The 18,991-nt window shown below is 66.1% G+C and overlaps 2 protein-coding genes across 4 annotated transcripts in view; one reads left to right on the forward strand and one right to left on the reverse strand.

Moving 5' to 3' along the window:
* MARK4 (microtubule affinity regulating kinase 4) overlaps positions 1–5,069 on the forward strand; it is a 60,180-nt gene extending 55,111 nt beyond the window's left edge. The window contains exons 17-18 of one of the 2 annotated variants that reach the window (XM_084612702.1): positions 1,264–1,308; positions 3,006–3,205. In XM_084612702.1, the coding sequence (XP_084468828.1) occupies positions 1,264–1,308; positions 3,006–3,070 (110 nt within the window). In that variant the 3' untranslated portion in view covers positions 3,071–3,205. Of the gene's footprint in view, positions 1–1,263; positions 1,309–3,005 lie in introns of both variants that reach the window. The other variant, XM_084612701.1, reaches the window with a different exon arrangement.
* A 2,262-nt stretch (positions 5,070–7,331) lies between these two features.
* On the reverse strand, positions 7,332–14,309 carry CKM (creatine kinase, M-type). Of its 2 annotated transcripts, none has more exons than XM_084612817.1 (8): positions 14,252–14,309; positions 12,075–12,288; positions 11,151–11,305; positions 10,730–10,862; positions 9,745–9,916; positions 9,051–9,174; positions 8,192–8,381; positions 7,332–7,550 (listed from the first exon to the last, which is right to left on the reverse strand). In XM_084612817.1, the coding sequence occupies exons 2-8, from the start codon at positions 12,265–12,267 to the stop codon at positions 7,372–7,374; spliced, it is 1,146 nt and encodes a 381-aa protein (XP_084468943.1). In that variant the 5' UTR covers positions 12,268–12,288; positions 14,252–14,309; the 3' UTR covers positions 7,332–7,371. The 2 variants fall into 2 exon arrangements, with proteins under 2 accessions (XP_084468943.1, XP_084468944.1); XM_084612818.1 differs by lacking the exon at positions 14,252–14,309 and adding an exon at positions 13,690–13,814.
* Between the last annotated feature and the right edge of the window lie 4,682 nt (positions 14,310–18,991).

An 18,991-nucleotide genomic window follows, 5' to 3' on the forward strand; every position in this document is an offset into this window, starting at 1 on the left:
AGCATCCTCTGCCCCTCCGTGTGCTTCCCCCAGCGAGTCGTCCCTGGCGGGGTCCTGGGGAAGCCAGAGGGTCCTGCCCCCCAACTCCGCAGTCAGACGTGACTCTCAGCCAGCCAGTAAAACAGAAGGTTTATTAGACGACAGGAACATGGTCTAACACAGAGCTTGTAGGTACAGAGAACCGACCCCTCAGCTGGGTCCATTTTGTGGCCAGTGAGCCAGACAACCACGTCTGCACTTCACTCCATGTCCCCAGCCAGCCCCAAACTGAAACTCCCTCCAGCCTCTCCTCCCCTGGGCTTTGTTCCTTTCCCGGGCCAGGAGGGCACCTGATTCCTTTGTTCTCCAACCCTTTAGTTCTCACCTTGCAGGGGGGAAGGGCCCAGGCCATCAGTTGCCAGGAAACAGGGTGTCAGCCATTCTCTCTGTCCAGACCCCTGCACACACCTGCCCTCTAGGGCTCTGCAATGATCATACACCCTTACCCCACCACCTAGATACTTAAGAACTGCCTAGGGGAAACTGAGGCACCCCCACAATATTCAGAGGAAACATTAAGAATAGTCCCACTTCGTCACAGGTCCCTACCCATGCCACCATACAGACATTTAGGGCTCACATTGTTGGGGGGTCTGAGCATACTTGAGGTCCTCTCCAAAAGCCCCTCGTCCCCACCTGCTCCTGCAGCCTGTGGGGTGACCCATACACCCAGACAGAGAGGTTCCCCCAAGGCAGGGCCTTTCTGTATCACAGCCCCAGAATTGAGCCCCCTGGTTGTGCCCATGCCCGGCTGTGTGGGGTGAGGTGCCTACGCTGGGTCCTTCTGGGCCCTAGTGCTGTGAGCAAGAGGGGGGAATGGGGGTTTCCTTCCGCAGCTCTCAGAGGGGTTCGTGATGCAGCATCCAGCTGTGGGGGGTGGCTCCAGCCCCCCAAAGTGGCAGAGATGCTGCTCCTCCCTGCCCGGTTGCTCCCATCTTGCCCGATCTGCTCTGCTCGGGGCGGAGCTCAGCCGGGTCCATGGCCTAGCTACCGGCATGCGGATTCGTCTGGAGGGCTGAGGGACCCGGGGGCAGCGCGCCCCATCCGGAGCAGCCTTGGACGCCCTCCGTCATTCCCCCTCTGCCCACTCGCAGCCTAACCCACCAGCGGCTCTGGGTCTGGGAGCAGCCCCGTCTACCCGTGCCCAGCACCCACCGCTGCCCCCTCTGAGTGCAGCACAGAGCCTCGGCTCGGCCACTAACTGCTCCTCTGTCCCCGCCACAGGGTCGCAGACGAACCTGAGAGAATCGGGGGACCTGCGCTCACAAGGTACGTGGTGCTCTGCCCTGCCTTGTCCCGCCCCGACCTGCCTGCTGGGGCAGCCCCGTCCCGCCTCATCCCAGCCCGCTGGGCCTGCTCCGTCCCACCCTGCCCTGCCCCGTCCCAGCCCGCTGAGATAGCCCCGTCCCGCCCCGCCCCGACCTGCCTGCTGGGGCAGCCCCGTCCCGCCTCATCCCAGCCCGCTGGGCCTGCCCCATCCTGCCCTGCCCTGCCCCGTCCCAGCCCGCTGGGCCTGCTCCGTCCCACCCTGCCCTGCCCCGTCCCAGCCCGCTGAGATAGCCCCGTCCCGCCCCGACCTGCCTGCTGGGGCAGCCCCGTCCCGCCTCATCCCAGCCCGCTGGGCCTGCTCCGTCCCACCCTGCCCTGTCCCAGCCCGCTGAGATAGCCCCGTCCCACCCCGACCTGCCTGCTGGGGCAGCCCCGTCCCGCCTCATCCCAGCCCGCTGGGCCTGCCTCATCCCGTCCTGCCCTGCCCCGTCCCAGCCCGCTGGGCCTGCTCCGTCCCACCCTGCCCTGCCCCGTCCCAGCCCGCTGGGCCTGCTCCGTCCCACCCTGCCCTGCCCCGTCCCAGCCCGCTGAGATAGCCCCGTCCCGCCCCGACCTGCCTGCTGGGGCAGCCCCGTCCCGCCTCATCCCAGCCCGCTGGGCCTGCCCCATCCCGCCCTGCCCTGCCCTGTCCCAGCCCGCTGGGCCTGCTTCGTCCCACCCTGCCCTGCCCCGTCCCAGCCCGCTGAGATAGCCCCGTCCCGCCCCAACCTGCCTGCTGGGGCAGCCCACTGGGCCTGCCCCGTCCCACCCTGCCCTGCCCCGTCCCAGCCTGCTGTGATAGCCCTGTCCCGCCAAAACCTGCCTGTTGGGGCAGCCCCGTCCCGCCTCATCCCAGCCCGCTGGGCCTGCCCCATCCCACCCTGCCCTGCCCCGTCCCAGCCCGCTGAGATAGCCCCGTCCTGCCCCGACCTGCCTGCTGGGGCAGCCCACTGGGCCTGCCCCGTCCCACCCTGCCCTGCCCCGTCCCAGCCTGCTGGGTCTGCTCCGTCCCACCCTGCCCTGCCCCGTCCCAGCCCGCTGAGATAGCCCTGTCCTGCCCCGACCTGCCTGCTGGGCCTGCCCCGTGCCGCCCTGACCTGCCCCATCCCAGCCCACTGGGCCTGTCCCGTCCTACCCCGCCCTGCCCCGTCCCAGCCCGCTGAGATAGCCCCGTCCAGCCCCGACCTGCCTGCTGGGCCTGCCCCGTGCTGCCGCGACCTGCCCTGTCCCAGCCCACTGGGCCTGCCCCGTCCTGCCCCGCCCTGCCCCGTCCCAGCCCGCTGAGATAGCCCTGTCCTGCCCCGACCTGCCTGCTGGGCCTGCCCCGTGCCGCCCCGACCTGCCCCATCCCAGCCCACTGGGCCTGTCCCGTCCTACCCCGTCCTGCCCCGTCCCAGCCTGCTGAGATAGCCCTGTCCCTCCCCGACCTGCCTGCTGGGGCAGCCCTGCCCTGTCCCATCTCGCTGGGACTTCCCAGAAGCTGCCTTGCCCTGCCGGGGCTGCCCAGAACCTGGTCTCTACACACAACTGTCCCCTTGCTCTGGTGCTGTGGCAGCACCTGCCTCCACCCCTATCAGCCCCCGGGCAGGGACCCAGCACTGCACCCTGCAGCCCCCTTCCCGCCCGGCTGACGCCCCCTCTGCTCCTTCCGCCCACAGTTGCAATTTACCTTGGAATCAAAAGGAAGCAGAACCCCGGCTGCTCCGATGTACCTGGAATGTGAAGGTGACCAGCACCCACCCCCCCGAGGCCATGATGGCTGCCCTGCGCCAGGCCACGGACTCGGCCAGCTGCTGCTGCCGCCAGCTGGAGCCCTTCCTCCTGTCCTGCACGCACGCCAAGAGCGCCAGCGAGCACTTCTGCCACTTCGAGGCGGAGGTGTGCCGGCTGCAGCGTCTTGGCCTCACCGGCGTGCTCTTCCGGCGCCTGGCTGGCACCTCGCTGGCCTTCCGCACCGTGGTGACGAGCATTGCCAACCAGCTGCAGCTCTAGAGCCCTGGATGGCTCCCCACGCCCAGCGGCCTGCCCGTCCTCACTGGGGGTGGGGGGTCCCCCCAGGCTCCCTGGCCTGGAGCCAGTGCAGCCCTGGGATGGATCTGGCCAGCAGCTCGGCCTGTAGGGGAAATGCCCCTGACTCCTCTGGCCTGTGAACCCGGCCTGTCCTCTGCTGGGCCTAGGCCTGGGGCCTGCCCTGCTGCTCATAGGGGCTCACAGGGAGAGCAAGGGCACCGGGCACCGTTCCCCTCTGGGGCGAGGGGCTGGGCCTGGCTCTGCTGGGCTGGGGCCAGGCCCAGGGCTGCCCCACACACAGTGGGGCATGCCCAGCCTAGCACAGGAGGGGGCTCCCCAGGCCAATTGTGGGGTGTCACTGAGCCACTGGCCCCAGTGTAGTGGGGGCATTCCCAACGTTGGCAGGTGTTGAGGTGATAGCATTGGCAGGGACAGGGCAGGGCCCTCTGGGAGAGGCAGGGTGGGATGCTCTGGGTGGGGGGGCTCAGGGCACAGTAAGGCACTCCAGGTTTGACAGGCCCCTGTGGGCTGAGGGTAGGGACGGGGGCTCTGGGCTGGGGGTGATGCAGTGGGGCCGGAGTGAGAAGCGAGACGCTCAGGACAGCAGTGTAGCCCATGGGCCCACCATTTCGGCCGCCTCCAGCTCTGGGCCAGAGGGGAGCCCCATCTCCCTGGGTGGCCGAGAGGTCACAAGTCTCCCAGTAGCAGGGATGTGGCCCCCAGCACAGGGACAAGGGGCCACCCCCTCTAGGCACAGCAGTGCTGAGCAGGTGCCAGGGCGAGTGCTGGGTCCCCGGGGGTGGTCCCAGCCTAGACCATGGCAATGACTCGGGCCCCGGATGCCCCTTGGGTGGGGGGTAGGATGGTGTTGATTGAGCTCGGGGGCAGGGGGGATGGAGCTGGGAGCTGTGGGGCAAGTGCTCATCCCTGTTGCCTAGCAGCCCTGCTAGGGTAGCACGAGGGACTGTGCTCCCTCCCTGGGGGCAGCTCTGACCCCAGCCCTCCCTCCCCCCTGCTTGGCTGCCTCAGTTCAGGGCCAGTGGCTGAGAGGGGCCCTGCAGGCAGCCCCTGGAGAGGCTGGACCTCCAGGGGGACTCGGCCCTATTCGGGGCACAGCCCCCTTGGCGGGCAGGGCCCCAGGTGGGCCATGGTCTCACTGGAGCTGGTACGACCTGGGGCCTGGCACAGCTGCACCTCCCATGGATGGGCACGACCTGCCCACACATGCCCAGGGCTGGGGGGGTCAGCCTGGCCTCATGCCCTGTTCCTGCGGGGGCTGCTGTGGAGGGGGGGGTGTTGATCTGAGGGGCTGGAGGCTGGGAGGAATAAAGGAGGTTGTAAGCAAGGCAGCAGGGGTCCTGGCCATGGGGCTGGAGGGTGTGTCTAGGTGGCAGGTGTCCTGGCAATGGGGGGCGCCCCTGGGTGGCAGGCATCCTGGCTGGGTGGGGGGTCCCAGCTGGGGCCTGTTGACACCTCCCCTCCCCATTTTTTAAAGAGCAGAGCAAAGCAACAGGCAGCTCCCGGGAAAGCCCTGGTGGGTCTCCCCCCACCCCGGGCTGGGCCCTCCCCTCTTGTACAGCCCCTGTAAATAGCCCCGGAGTCCCTTCGGGTTGTGTAGAGTACCGAGCCAGCTCGTAGCCTTGGGACATTTTTAAGTTATTCCAGCCCTGTGCGCCAGTCTGTATTGACCCCCAATAAACATAGGAAGCCTCCGCCCTGTCTGGCTCCTGCTTCACTGCCACGTGGGCATAGGTCTCGCCCGTCTGTCCGGGCATGGGCACAACGCAGGCCTGCCTCCGTCTCCACCCTTGGGCTGCCACCCGGGAGCACACGGTGCTTTGCAAACAAACTTGTGTCGGGGGAGGCTGCCCTGGGGTAGAACCCAGGCAGCCTGAGACCTGCTCCACCCCTCCAAGAGAGCGGTCCGTGCCCACAGCCGGGTGCTTGGGGCAGAGTGCAGGGGATTTCGCTGCAGGGACAGAGGGGTGTGTATTGAGCGTGCAGGTGAGTTCAAGGCCCTGCCCACCACAGGCACCGTCTGTACGGGGATGTTATGGTGGTGCCCTCGGTCCAGCAAGTCCCAGGGGCTACGGGAGTGGGACTTCCCGTCCTGTCTCCGTTCCACTGGCACGTGGCAGGGCAGTGTGTGCTGGGAAACCTGGGCCGCTCTCCCAGAGAGCCGTGCTGTGAGGCACAGGTTGGCACCAGCAGTAATGCCTCTGAGGAGGGGGGGTTCTGGGCCGTGGGTAGGCGTTCCACTGGCCCCTGCATGAGGATGGCGGGTGCCTGGCCTCTGCCACGCATGATGACCCTGCTTTGCTCAAGGGTAATTGGCAGCTGGGGCTTGTTTCACATTGTGTGTCCATCTTCCCCCCCCGGCCCCGGCCATGCACTACGCTTCCATGCTTCCCTCGGGGATGATGCCACCCGTTGGGCTGGCAGGAGAGCAGGGTACAGGACCGTGACAAGAGGGGAGCCCCCTCCAGCAAAGAGGGAGCAGAGACTGCACCTCTGCATGGGCATGCCTGGGGTGGGCAGCTTGGAGGGCAGGGAGCTGGAGGGTGCTGCTGGGGTCTCATGAAACAGGGGGGCTAGAGGGCATGGGGAGGCAGAAGGCACAGCTGAGATCTGATGTGATGAGAAGGTTGGTAGGGCCAGGTGGACACAGCTGGGAGCTCATGTGGGGTGGGATGGTTGGAGGACACAGGTGCTGCTGCTGCCCGCCTCCAGCTCTGCCCTATTTCTCTCTGGAGGCTCAGACCCACATTCACCCATGGTGCCAGCGGCCCAGAGAGCAGCTCAGTGCGTTTCACTCAAAGCCCCGCTTCCTGGAATCAGGGTGATGGGCAGCTGACAGCAGAGCCTCTGCACCTCTCAGGAGTTTTAAGCTGAGCTCCGGTGCCAGGCATGGTGGCTTCTGGGCAAACAGGTGGGTTCTGAGACTCTATAATGCCACGTGCCAGCCCCTAGGAGAGGGCAAACTGGGCTGCAGGCACTGAGCAGGGCTGGAGGATGCCATCCAATGTGGCTTTACAGAGCCCCATGGATGAGTCCTTCACCTGCTGCCAGAGCCATGGGGAGGGGGCCCTGTGTGGGAAGGAGGCCCTGAGTGGGAAGGAGGCCCAGCTCCTTGGAGCAGTGGTGCCAGGGCTGGACCACCCCCAGTTGAGCCACACCCCCTGGCACCTGTACAGACTGGGCTACAGCCCTTTGCACATGGCTCCTTGGGCACGCAGATCATGGGGCATATGTCCTGCACACCACCGGGGGAAGCCACCGCCCCAGGCTCCCAAGCAGCCATGCAGGGAGGCCAGGGGCTGTTATGCCCAGAGTGGAGGTGGGCATTTTGCTGCACGCCCTGGGGGCAGCATCCCCCAGAGCAAGCTTCACCCTGTCCACCTGGGCCCTACCACAACAGCCTGGGGGACAGCACAAGCTCTGGGGCTGGCCTGGCCTCACCTGCCCAGTCCACAGCCCGTCACACTGAAGCTCAGGTGAGGCCAGGCAGAGGCCATCAACTCTGGGGCTTGGGAAGCAGCTGGCAGCTGCCCCCCCAGATGCACTTGGGGATGGGGGGCAGCAAACAGCCAGAGGCCAGCGCATAGCAGGGGGGCTCAGCTATAGCTAGGCCAGCCCTGGGTGCTCAGTGCCCCCCACCAGCCGAGCAGAGGGACTGGCTGATGTTGCCTGCTCTGGCCAAGCATGGGACCCCCTCCAAGCTCAGGGCCCTCCACAGCCAGGGACTTGGACCAGCACCCACGCACCTGGGAGTTGGGGTGGGGGGGAGGGTGGTTCCTGCCTAACCTTCCCCAGAGCAGAAGAGCTTAGGAGGGCCTGACAGCCCCTTGCCACAGGGTCCCACGGCTGGCACTGGGACGTGCTGCCTGCCAGACCACCTGGAATTATGGGCTGTTCTCCCAACCTGTGCTCCCGCCAGGATCCCCATGGACACAGAACAGGCTGCCAGGGGGCCATCATTACTTTATTAGGTCACACGTGCCTGCTGGCAGGCGCCTACTTCTGGGCTGGGATCATGTCATCAATGGCCTGGCCCTTTTCCAGCTTCTTCTCCATCTCCACCATGAGCTTGACGCCGTCCACCACCATCTGCACCTGCTCCACCTCGGAGAAGCCCAGCCGGTCGGCGTTGGAGATGTCGAACACGGCACCTACGGCCTCAGTGTCCACGCCACCTGGGGGGGGGCACAGCGCCATGCAGCTGAGGCCAGACCCCACTGCAGCCGAGCGGCTCTGGCAGCCTCCTGGCCCCACCACCGTAGCCTGGCCTCTTTGCCCACAGCCACCCGGCCCCTGGAGACCCCATGCAGCAGCTATGGCCCAGCATGTATCCTGCCCTGCCACGTCCCGGCTGCCTGGTTGCCCCCCACTCCTGTCAGCCAGGCTTGGCACTCCAGGCCTTGCCCAGAGCCTCTCAGATGCCCCTCAGTGTCGCTTGAGGGCACCAGCTTGAGGGCACCCCAGGGGCTGGGGGCAGTGGGACACAGCTCCGCCTGCGGGATGGGCAGGGCCACACCGCAGAGTCTCAGACTGCCCCTGCTGGGCTCAGCCCAGCTCTCTCCCCACCTGTAACCCCCCACACCTGTATCCCCATGTCCACCTGTATGGCCTGCCCCCGACCTGAGTCCCTCCCCCAACCCTATGCCCCCACCCTCATCTGTAACCCCAGCCCTACCGAAGTGCCCCCCACACTCCTGTAGCCCCACCTGTAACTCCCTACAACCCGAGCCCCGGTAAACCCACACCTATTTGTGCCCCCTGCCCCTCACGTGTCCCCAGCCCCACCCTACACCCACTTGTGGCCCCCGCCCCTCACCTGTGCCGCGCTTCTGCAGCCGCAGCCTCTTGAGGGTCTCCTCAAACTTGGGGTGCTTGCTGAGGTGGGGGAGCTTAACGTGGACCCCGCCCCGCAGGCCAGTGCCCAGGTTGGAGGGGCAGGTCAGCACGTAGCCCAGGTGCTGGTTCCACATGAAGGGGTGCCCAGCCTTCTTAAAGATCTCCTCAATCTGCCAGGTAGGGAGAGAGCCTGTCAGCCAGTGCCCCCCAGCCAGGGTCAGGCCAGCCTGCCACCCGTGCCCCCCCCCCCCCCCCCGCAACAACTCCCTGCCCCAGCCAGGGTCCAGCCAGCCCCCCACCCCCCAGCCAGGGCCAGGACAGCCACAGGCCCTCCAACAACCCTCCAGCCAACACACCCCAGAGAGGACTAGCCCCCCTCTCCCCCCACACACACACAATGACCCCCAGCCAGGACCAGACAGACCCTCTGCTAACCACCCCCTTCCAGCCAGGGCCTACCCCCTAATAACCCTAAGCCAGTGTCAGGGATGCCGCCCACCAGCTGACACCAGAGCTGGGCAGGGAAGGGGAAACAGATGCTCCAAACTCAAGGTCCCAGGGCACTGGGCATCTCTCCCAGGAAACTCTCCGCCAGCAGGGGGCAGTGCAGCAGCCTGGAGGGTGCCTGTACACCAGCTGTCTGGCCCTCACCCCCACTCCCCGCACCAGGGTGGGCAGTGGGCCTAGGGCATAGAATGGGGGGCTGGCTGCCAGGACTTCCTGGGTTCTAGCCCAGCTCTGGGAGGGGAGGCGGGTCTAGTGGCTTGGAGCAGGGGGCTGGGAGCCAGGACTGCTGGGCTGTCTCCCAGGCCGGGCGGGGGCAGGAGGGGGGCGCTCACCTTCTGCAGCCCAACACAGAAGCGCCGGAACACCTCCTTCATGTTGCCGCCCTTCTCCATGGAGATGACGCGCAGGTGGTCCTCCTCGTTCACCCACACCAGGAAGCTCTTGTTGTCATTGTGCCTGCAACCCAGAGAGCGGTGTGACGGCACGGGGCACGGCCCCTCTGCCCAGCCGGGCACAGCCAGCACGCCCAGGGCTGGGACTCCTCTCCAGCCCCACAGCCCTGCCCCATTCGTGCCCCCCACCCCATCGCCCCCCCTGTCACAGCTGCTTGCAGAGCTGGGGAAAAGGCCTCTGGGCCAGCGTCTGCCTGTCCGTCTTGTACCCACCGGGCTGCAGGGCCGCTCTGAGCTGGGCAGCCCTGTGCCAGGGACGGGCAGGCTACAGGGTGACCTTCCCCAACTGTCAGCCCCCCAGTGCTCTGCCCTAGGGCCCAGGGGAGCAGGGACAAGGGAAGGAGCATGCAGCGCCACCTGGAGGTGAAACTACACAACAGTTTAGCATCCCATTACAGAGCTGGGCATAGAACCCAGGAGTCCTGGCTCCCAGACTCTCTCCCCCCCCCCCCCCGCGCTCTAACCACTAGACCCCACTCCCCTCCCCGAGCCAGGGATAGAACCCAGGAGTCCTGGCACTGAGTCCCCCCACCCAGACTCCCCCTCCAGTGGCACTGGGGGCCCTGGTGCTCACCATATGCCCCTGGCATCGGGCCAGTCGCGGGCCATGCCCGAGGCCAGCAGCAGGGGCGAGACGGGCTTGTCGAACAGGAAGTGGTCGTCTATCAGCTGCTGCTGCTCCTTGTCGCTCATGTCCTTCAGGGGGTAGTACTTGCCCTTGAACTCCCCAGTCAGGCTGTTCAGGGCTGGGGAGAGAGCAGGGGTCAGCCCTGGTCCTGGCCCTGCTCCCCACCCCCATGGCTCCTCTGCCCCAGAGCCCAACCCCTTCAGCACCCCACTGCCCTGCTCCCAACCCCCCACTTCACATGCACTCCCCCACTCCCCTGCCCCCCCGCTGCTCTGCACCCAGCGCCCAACCCCTCCTACTCCCCTGCCCCCAACTCCCCCACTCCCCTGCACCCAGTGCCCCAGCACCCACAACACCCTGCTCCCCGGACCCTCAATGCCACACTGCCCCTGCTCCCCTGCACCCAGAACCCCAAAACCCAGCCCCCTCAACACCCTCTCCCCCGCACCAATCCCCCCTACTCCCCTGCACTCAGTGTCCAACCCCCCACTCCACTGCACCCAGCCCCCTCAATGCCTTGCTCCCCTGCACCCAGCACCAAACCCCCCCGCTCCTCTGCACCCCACTCATGGCCCCCCACAGCCCCATCTCACCAGCCCAGTGACAACTCATCCCCCTAGCCCCCCCCAACCAGCAGGATCCCTCCCCCAACATGCCCCATAAACAGTAAGCAGGCCCCACAGACACCTCCCCCCCCCAGCCAGTGAGAGTGGCTCAGCCCACTGACAGCCTGGCCCAGGGGTCACCTTCCCCGTCCCCACAAGACATGTTCAGTTCATGGCCTGTGGGGACCCCACCCAGCCCTCCCCCAAACCTCCCCCTACCAGGGCACCCGAGTCCTGGCCTGCAGGTGCCCTGCCCCAAGCCTGTCCCATTGTCACCTGCCCCATCCCTGCTACTTCTAGGACGGGGCCTGGCCCCAGACCCCTACCGGTGACAGAGAGCTTCTCGATGGCGCGGCGCTCCCCACGGCTGCAGTGGGGGGGCAGCGTGTACCCCTTGATGCTGCGCCCAGTGCGCACCCGGCTGCTCAGCACGTAGTTGGGGTCCAGGTCATGTCCGCCCTGCGTGAGCCAGAGGGAACCAGACCTTGTAATGCCCCGGGATAGCCCCAAGGCTTGGCCCCACCCAGAGCACCAGAGCACCTGGTCCCCACAGGCTGGGCCCTGCCCAAGCCGCTGGCCCCCAACTGAGTCAGGTCCCTCTCTCAACATGACCCCTGCTCCCCCAACCCAGTCCCAGTGACCCCAACCCATGCCCCAGTCCCCGCAACTTCTCCTCCATCCCCCATCACCGTTCCCCCCACCCCCATTCCATCCCCCATCCTAGCCCTCCATGCCCCCTGCTCACACCTTCAGGTTCTCGTGGTTCAGGTCGGTCTTGTGCTTGTCCGTGGGCTTGTAGCCGCCGTGCCGGTCCTGGATGATGGGGTCAAACAGGTCCTTGAAGACATCATAGGACTCCTCGTCCCCAGCCACACAGCCCACTGTCATGATGAAGGGGTGCCCTGCAGGCAGCACCGGTGGGGGGTTAGACTGGGCAGGTGTGGAGGGGCCAGGGGGCACAGGGGTTGTGGGGCCTGCCAGGGGGCGCAGCTGGATGGCATCCCACACTGCTGCTCCTTGGTGAGTTGGACCCATTCCCCAGCGAGGGGGCGGCCAAGCCAGGAACCAGGCCCCTGGGCAGCAGGAAGGGCTCAACCCCTCTTCACGAGGCTCAGGGGGTCACTCCCCGCCACCCTGCCCAAGCGGCCTATCCCTTTGCCAGTGGCTGTGGGGGAGGCCAAGGGACAACGGGGGGAGTCTCCAGCAGACCAGGCTGGGCAGCTGCAGTGACCAGCGGGGTGGGGCAGGGCTCCCAGGATCCTGGATGCACGGAGGGGCAGGGGGGGTGAGCTCACAGGAGGTGGCTCCCCTCAGTGCCCCCCCACCAGGGGCCAAGGGCTAAAGGCCAGGTATCTACCCCGCTCAGTGGCAGGCACCTCCCAAGGCTTAGGGGCCCCATCCTGGCTCATCCCCAGCAGGGCCTTGCTCAGTGTCACAGTGGGATGGCATGGGTGCCACCCCACCTCCGGGTGGGGAGGCTGGGGAGTCAGGGCTCCGGCTGCAGGCAGGCTGGGGACAGCGTCTGCCAAGCCCAGCTAGACGGGTCCAAAGCAGCGAGAGAGCCAAGGGGGGTGGGGAGTGAGGGGCAGGAGGTTTCCTGGGGGCGGGGGTCAGAGCCCTGTCACTGAGAACACATGTCGGCCCTGGGAGTGGGGCTTGGCTGGCGCCCACCTGGGTTGTCCACCCCAGTCTGGATGATGTCATCCAGGGTGAAGCCGCTGGGGGTCTCCTTGTCCCGCAGCTTCTTGTAGACGTCCAGGGTGAGGGCTTTGGCCATGTGGTTGTTGTGCTTGGTGAGGTCGGGGAACTCCTCCTCCGCTGAGAAGTTCAGCTTGTACTTGTTGTGGGTGTTTCCGAAAGGCATGATGGCGGGCGGGGGCGAGTCCTGCTGGGACAGGGGCCTGCTGAGTCCCGGGGGCAGCCGCCGGCTGGAGCCCCCTCTGCCATGTCCAGGGGGCTGCTCTCCCCACCCGCCTGAGCTCGATAGCAGAACAACCCTACAGGGGCGTAGCCGCATCCTAGACAGAGGTACGTCCCCCTGCTCCCTCCAGGGCCCAGGCATCCTGTGTTAGTTGCACCAGCCTGAGGTCTCCAGGGGGGAGCGGCACCTAAGTCAGGGTGACCCCATGTGACAAAGTGGGAATGTTCTTAATGTTTTGTCTGAATAGTGTGTGCGCCTCGGTTTCCCGTGTTACTCAAGTATCTAGGTGGTGGACAAGGGTGTGTGAGCCTTGCAGAGACCCTTAGCGGGAAGGTCTGATGGCTGGCTGGCTGCCTGGGCACAGACAATGGCCGACACTCTAGTCTGGCCACTGACGGCCGGGGCCCATCCTCTGCAGGGGCCAGCTGGAGGTGTTGGAGAACAAAGCGAGAGGTGGAGGCTGGGGGACCTGCTTGCCCAGGAAAGAGACCGAGGACGGAGGAGGGCAGCTGGGTGTGACTGAGGCTCAGCTGCTGGAAGTTGGCCCATCTGCGGTTGGGGAACTCAAGAGGGGAGCGCTCTGGGCCCTCCCCCCACAATGGACTTTGCTGGAACTGCCTGTGCTAACGAGATCTGCTCCACGCTGTGTTCCCCGCCACTAAGAACCCATCGGTGTGACCCACTGGCTGGGGTCACTGCTGACTGTGGGGGTGGGGTGCACAGCCCCTTGTGTGTGGTGGGGCGAGGCTTCCCCAGGTGTCCCGTCCAGGGGGACTCCCTGCGGGGAGCTCAGGGCATGGAGCAGGGTGCTGAGCGCTCCAAAGTCACACCTGGGATGCTGCCCTAGGCCGAGTGAGCCCGGAAGGGGGTCACACAGCAGGAGGGTCCCGCCTGAACCTCATTCGGAGCGACTCTGGAGCTCCGTGACACCCCCAGCCTGAACGCTGGCATGGGGGCAGTGGGTCCTCCCTGGGCAATGGGAGCTAGGGCCAGCACGGGGCGCTCCCCGAGGCGAGGGCTCGGGCTCCTGGAGCAGGGGAGCCAGAGTCAGCCTCAGGCAGAGCCCAGCACCCCACTGTCAGGGACACCCCTGGCTGGGCAAGCATCATTGAGCATCATCGTGGCGGAGCACAGGGGCAGCCATCACGCCCAGGGGAACTGCCCAGGGGCTGGCAGGTGTGCAGGGGGATGTCCCTGGGGTGCCAGGGACAGGCAGGCAGGGGTCAGAGGGGATGCACCAGTGGGGAGGAGCCCAGGGGAGGGGACATATCTACTTGCTGCCAATGGAAAGTTGGTTCTTTCTCAGCTGCTGCTCCGGGTTGGTTATTTTTAGCCCTGCCCTTGTCCCGAGAAGGCCCCGGGCACCTGCCGGGAGCCGCCACAGCTGCCAGCAGAGCCCACATTCCAGGGGCTCTTTGCGTGGATCCGGGCTCCGAAAGCAGAGGGCCCCAGCCCACAGGGCTCCAGGAGCAGAGGGACCCGGCAGGGTCCGATATGGGGCCCCAGCCCACAGGGCTCCAGGAGCAGAGGGACCCGGCACACAGCCCCTCCACCATTCCCCAAGGACCCAGAGACGCTGCCAAGGTCAAACAGGTCACCAGTGACCCAGGGCCATCCCTGGGCATGCCTTGAGCACCAACCACTGGCCCTGCAGCCCACCAACCACCCTGCTGGGCCCACCCTCTCCCCTCAGGGGGCTTCCCCTTCCCTCCAGGAAGCCAATGGGGCATTGCCATTTGACGCCCCATGCACACTGCACCCCCAGGGCCCCCTTTCCCTGTGGCCCCCAGCCTGGACACACCCAGCCCCTGCCTAGCAGCTCCTGGGCACTCTCTGTTTGCCATGCCCAAGGATGGCACAGACACCTGCCCCCACCCATGCCCCATCCCAGGCTCCATCAGCCTCACGGGCCCGCTCCAGGGGTTACCTGATCAGCAGAATGACAGGGACAGGACAGCACTACGTCCTCTACTCCAGCACAACCAGTGACCCAGAACAACAGCGGGGCAGCTGCTCATATATACCTTGTGCCCTGCTCCCATTGGCTGGCTCTGAGCAGCCAGCTGACCCAGATTGGCCACTGCTGCTGCCAGCCCAGCACAAAATTTGGGGATGTCTCCAGCTGGCCTGGCTGGGTGCCTGAGGGCTGCAGGATCTCGGCCCGGCTATATCCCCGTGACCAGCAAAACAGACAAATAGCACAGGGAGAAATCTCAGCTGGTGCATTATGACAGGCCGGGTCCATCCCACCCGCCCCCTGGGCCATGACCGGCTGAGTCCGTCCCATCCTCCCTCCGGTCCCCAACCGGCCTGGGCTGTCCCATCTACCCCTAGGCCACTACCATCTGGGTCCATCCCACCACTCCCTGGGCCACGACCAGCCAGGTCCGTCCCACCCCCACCACCGGGGCATGACCGGGCAGGTCTGTCCCACCACTCCCTGGGCCATGACCAGCCGGGTCCATCCCACCCGCACCACCAGGGCATGACCGGGCAGGTCCGTCCCACCACTCCCTGGGCCACGACCAGCCAGGTCCGTCCCACCCACCCCCTGGGCCATGACCAGCCGGGTCCATCCCATCCGCATCACCGGGGCATGACCAGGTGGATCCATCCCACCACTCCCTGGGCCACGACCAGCCAGGTCCGTCCCACCCGCACCACCGGGGCATGACCGGGCGGGTCCGTCTCACCACTCCCTGCGCCACGACCAGCCGGGTCCATCCCATCCACCCCCCGGGGAAAATGCCCTAAAAGGGAGCTCTCCACCGGCAGCCCTGGCTGGAGATCCCAGCATGTGGGAGGGGCTGGGTGGCAGGCTAGAAAAATAAACTCCCTGGAAGAGGCCCTGCACTGACACACCGGCCCCAGGCACCAGACCCTGAAGCCCTCGGGCCCCCTGTGACAAAGGGAGAATTTTCTGTACAATATTTATGAAGCCCACACATGCCTCAGTTTCCCCCTGTACATCACATTGCTATGGGGGGCGGGGGGTAAAAGAGTTAGGTCTGCTTTTGGGGTGACACAGAGACATGGGGGGCACCTTGCTGTCTAGGGTCCAATGAATGGGTCGTTAATGCCAATTCCATATCATTGCGGGGCGGGGCAACCCCGTCAACCCCACCCACTCAACCCCCCATACAGGAACAGGGGCTCAGTTTTTCCTGCATCTCTCCCCTCCAGACAGACTGCTCCCTGGTGCCAGCATCCTCTCTGCCAGTCCCTGCTGCAGGCCTCGGGGAGTGGGATGACTGGCCTCTCCAATGACCTCCTCATGGGGGCATGAACACTTCAGGCATGGGGGGCAGGGGGGAGCCCCTAGAAGGAGGGGAGGAGAGGCCCACAGAGCCCCTGGCGTCAGGGATGTTAGAGGATCCTGGGATGGCAGAACGGGGGGCATGAGGGGGGCTACCAGAGCCTCTGGTATGGGGGGGCAGTCAGAATCCCTGGCAGGGGCTAAGAGGGGGGTGGGGGCCCCCAGCGAGGACGGAGGGATGCAGGGAGTCCCTGGCGGGTACCATGCACTTGGCCGGCACCAGCTAGGAAACATGTGACCCTCTAGCAATGAATAATAATGATGCCAACTAAGCCCCGCCCCCTTGGAGCCCCCTGCCCATCCCCACTCCCCTCACAGCCAGTTGGAGCTGTGCAGACAGTGACCATCCCACTGACGTGCCACCCCTGGCCCCAGTGCCCCCAAGGCAGGGCAGGGGGAGGAGGGACTTGTCCCCCTCTGCACCCGCTGGCATCTGGGGTCTGGACCCCGGGGCTGCTCTAGTCTGTGCTTTCTGCAGGGCCCCTGTGGGACATGGCCCCTAGCCAGAATAGCCAGAGCTCCCTGCACCCAGCCTCATCTCGCCCCCGCTGCACCCCAGTGTACCCCAACCCCAGGGGCTGCCGAGGGGCTGGCCAGGGGCCAGTACCACTGTGAAGAGAGGCCAGCGGATCCGGCACTGGGGCCCTGCCAGTTTTGGAAAGGGTTGGGTTAGGGAGTGGGAGCCGCCCCTCGCCCTATTCTGAGCCCCCAGTGCCACCTGCCCCCACCCCGCCTCCCGCTCGGGCAGGCCCAGTGGGCACGTGCCCTGGACAGATGCTGTCAAATTCCTCCCCCCAGGCCACACTGTGTCAGGGTCCCTAGGAGAGCGGGACGTGTCCTCCTAGACTCTGAGCTCCCACTCCACCCTGCCAGGGCTCGGGGCACCCGCTGGCTGCAGGAAACCCCACCCAGGCACCAGTGCCAGCACCCTCAGCGAGACTCCAGGTGCTGCTGAGTCCCGGGGGGGGCAGGGGAGGGCTTGGGGGACATACCTGGGCAGAGTCGCCAGCAGCGGGGGATGGGGGGGTGCCTGCAGGCGGCATCAGGGGTGCCTGTGCGGGGAGACCTGGGGCCGGGTTGGAGGTCCAACCGCACCAGGCCACGTGCAGGCTGGAGGGGGTGTCCCATGGGTCTGGGCACCCAGTATGTTCCATGCGCCTCCTCCACACAAGGGCAGAGAGCCTGGGGAGGCCGGGCGGGGGGCACTGTTTCTGAGCGAGCCGGCTCTGGGGGTCCCCAGCCCAGCCCCACCAGCCAGAGGCCCTTAGAAATGATGTGAAGGGCACCCACAGACGACTGACCCCAGTCTGCATTGTCCTGGGGCTGCCTGGGGGTCCCCAGTCTGGGGGGTCAGGGTGGGGATAGAAGGTGCTCTTGCCTTGCCCCATCCCCCACCAGCAGATCCCGTGGGGCCCTCTGGCTATGGCAATGGGGACCAGTGGTCGGGGCCTTAATTCCTTAACATGGCTCTGCTGGGGTAACCCCCCGGACCCACTCCACAACCACAGCCACCACCCCCCTGCTGGGACAAGCTGGCCTGGGCTGAGTTCCTGTCTGCCCAGCCCCCCAGCCAGTGCTACCACTGGAGTGTCCAGTCCCCCAGGCCCCCTAGCCTGCCTGCCCCCCCAGCCCCCTCAGCCACCAGACTGGGCAGCCTCCCAGCACCCCAGCCAACCTGTCACCCCAAGCTCACCTGCCCCCCCAACCAGCCTGTCCCCCCAGCCCTTCAGCACCTGTCCCCGCATCCTGCCTAGCCAGCCTGTCCCCCCAGCCCCTCAGCCTGCCTGTCCCCCCGCCTAGCCAGCCTGGCCCCCCAGCTCTTCAGCCTACCGGTCCCCTGCAGCTAGCCTGGCCCCCCAGCCCGCCTGCCCACCTTCCCCCACTGCCAGCCTGCCACCTCAGCCAGCCTGCCCACCCCAGCCCACCTGCTCCCCCACTGCCAGCCTGTCCCCCTGATCCCCCCCCGCCACCAGCCCAGCCAGCTCCCAGCCAGCTTGGAGCCCAGGGCTAGGCCAGCTGAACTGGGCCTGTCAGCACATGGCCCCCGCCCCCCGCAGGCCAGGCAGCCCAGCTCTTTATATAGGCAGCAATGACAACCCTCCGCTTGCTCTGCAACTGGCCCGGACCCAGAGCAGCTTGGCAGCCTCCCGCCAGCCCCACGCTCCAGGCCTGAGCCCAAAACAGCCCAGATCAGGTTTCCCAGCCCCTGACTCCTTCCTAACGTGGAGAGGGGCTGTGAGCACCCGCAGCAGCTGCCTCTGCAGTGATTTATGGGTATGCGATCCGCAGCTGGGCTGCAGCGCGGGGAGTGGGGAGCAGGGACTCCCTGCCTGGGCCGGGGCTCACCTGTTCCCTTGCACCTGACCTGCGGCGTGGGGCCATTGCTGGGCTCACCATGGCACAAAGGGCCGGGGTGGGGGGGGGCCTCCAGGACAGAAATGGGGAACGGAGACCCCAGCTAGTGCCCAGGACTCTACCCACCCTCCCTGCCGACAAACAGAGACCTAGCCGGCTGGGGGGGGGGGGTGGCAGAGTGGCTGCAGCTCTGGGGGGCAGCATGGGGGGAGTTTGCTCCAGCAGGTACTAGGCCCAATCTCCTGTCCACACATCGTGTCTGAGCCACCCTGGGCCCTCATGCCACATTCATGTTCCCCAGCCCCGAGCTCCAGTTGAGAGGGTGCTGGGGGGGGTGCCAGAGTGGGGAGGGAGCACTACACACCCTTGCTTCTTGCAGAGGCCTCAGTTAAACTACAAGGCATTCAATAGAGCCAAGCAATCACCGACCTGTGGAACGTGCTGCCACAGGATGTTGAATTTTTTGTATTATTTTTATGAGGCTGGTGTGTGCCTCAGTTTCCCCCTTTACGTTGCATGCCTACCCTGCTGGGGGAAAAGGGATGAGGTTTGATCTCTGGGCCCCCTAAAAGACACATGTTGGGGGGTGTCACCTCCCTGTGTGGGGGGAATGAAGAGTCCTTAAGGACCCAGATCAACAAGGGGCCAGAGAGTCACTAGCTCCAGTGACCCCTGGATGGACACACCTGGCAGGGAGTTGAGGAGAGCCCCCAGCTTGAGAACAAAGGATGGGAGAGGGGCTGGGAGGGTGGTAAGAGCCGGCTCTGGAAGGAGCGGGGGCTCTCATCTGGGAACTGACCAAGGAGATCAGATGGGGAAGAAACACAGAGCCCAGCCGTTGGGGTCACTCCAGCTTAGCTGGGCTTAGGGCTGACCAGGCTGGACCATGCTTTAACCTCTGTGTCTCGGTGCTAACCTGGGGCCGTCCTGGGCTCCAGGGACCAATAAACCCGACTGGTCTGACCAAGGTGCCGAGCTTCCCTGCAAGTGCTGCTG

This window comes from Lepidochelys olivacea (assembly GCF_965140295.1).
Source record: "Lepidochelys olivacea isolate rLepOli2 genome assembly, chromosome: 23".
NCBI lineage: Eukaryota > Metazoa > Chordata > Testudines > Cheloniidae > Lepidochelys > Lepidochelys olivacea.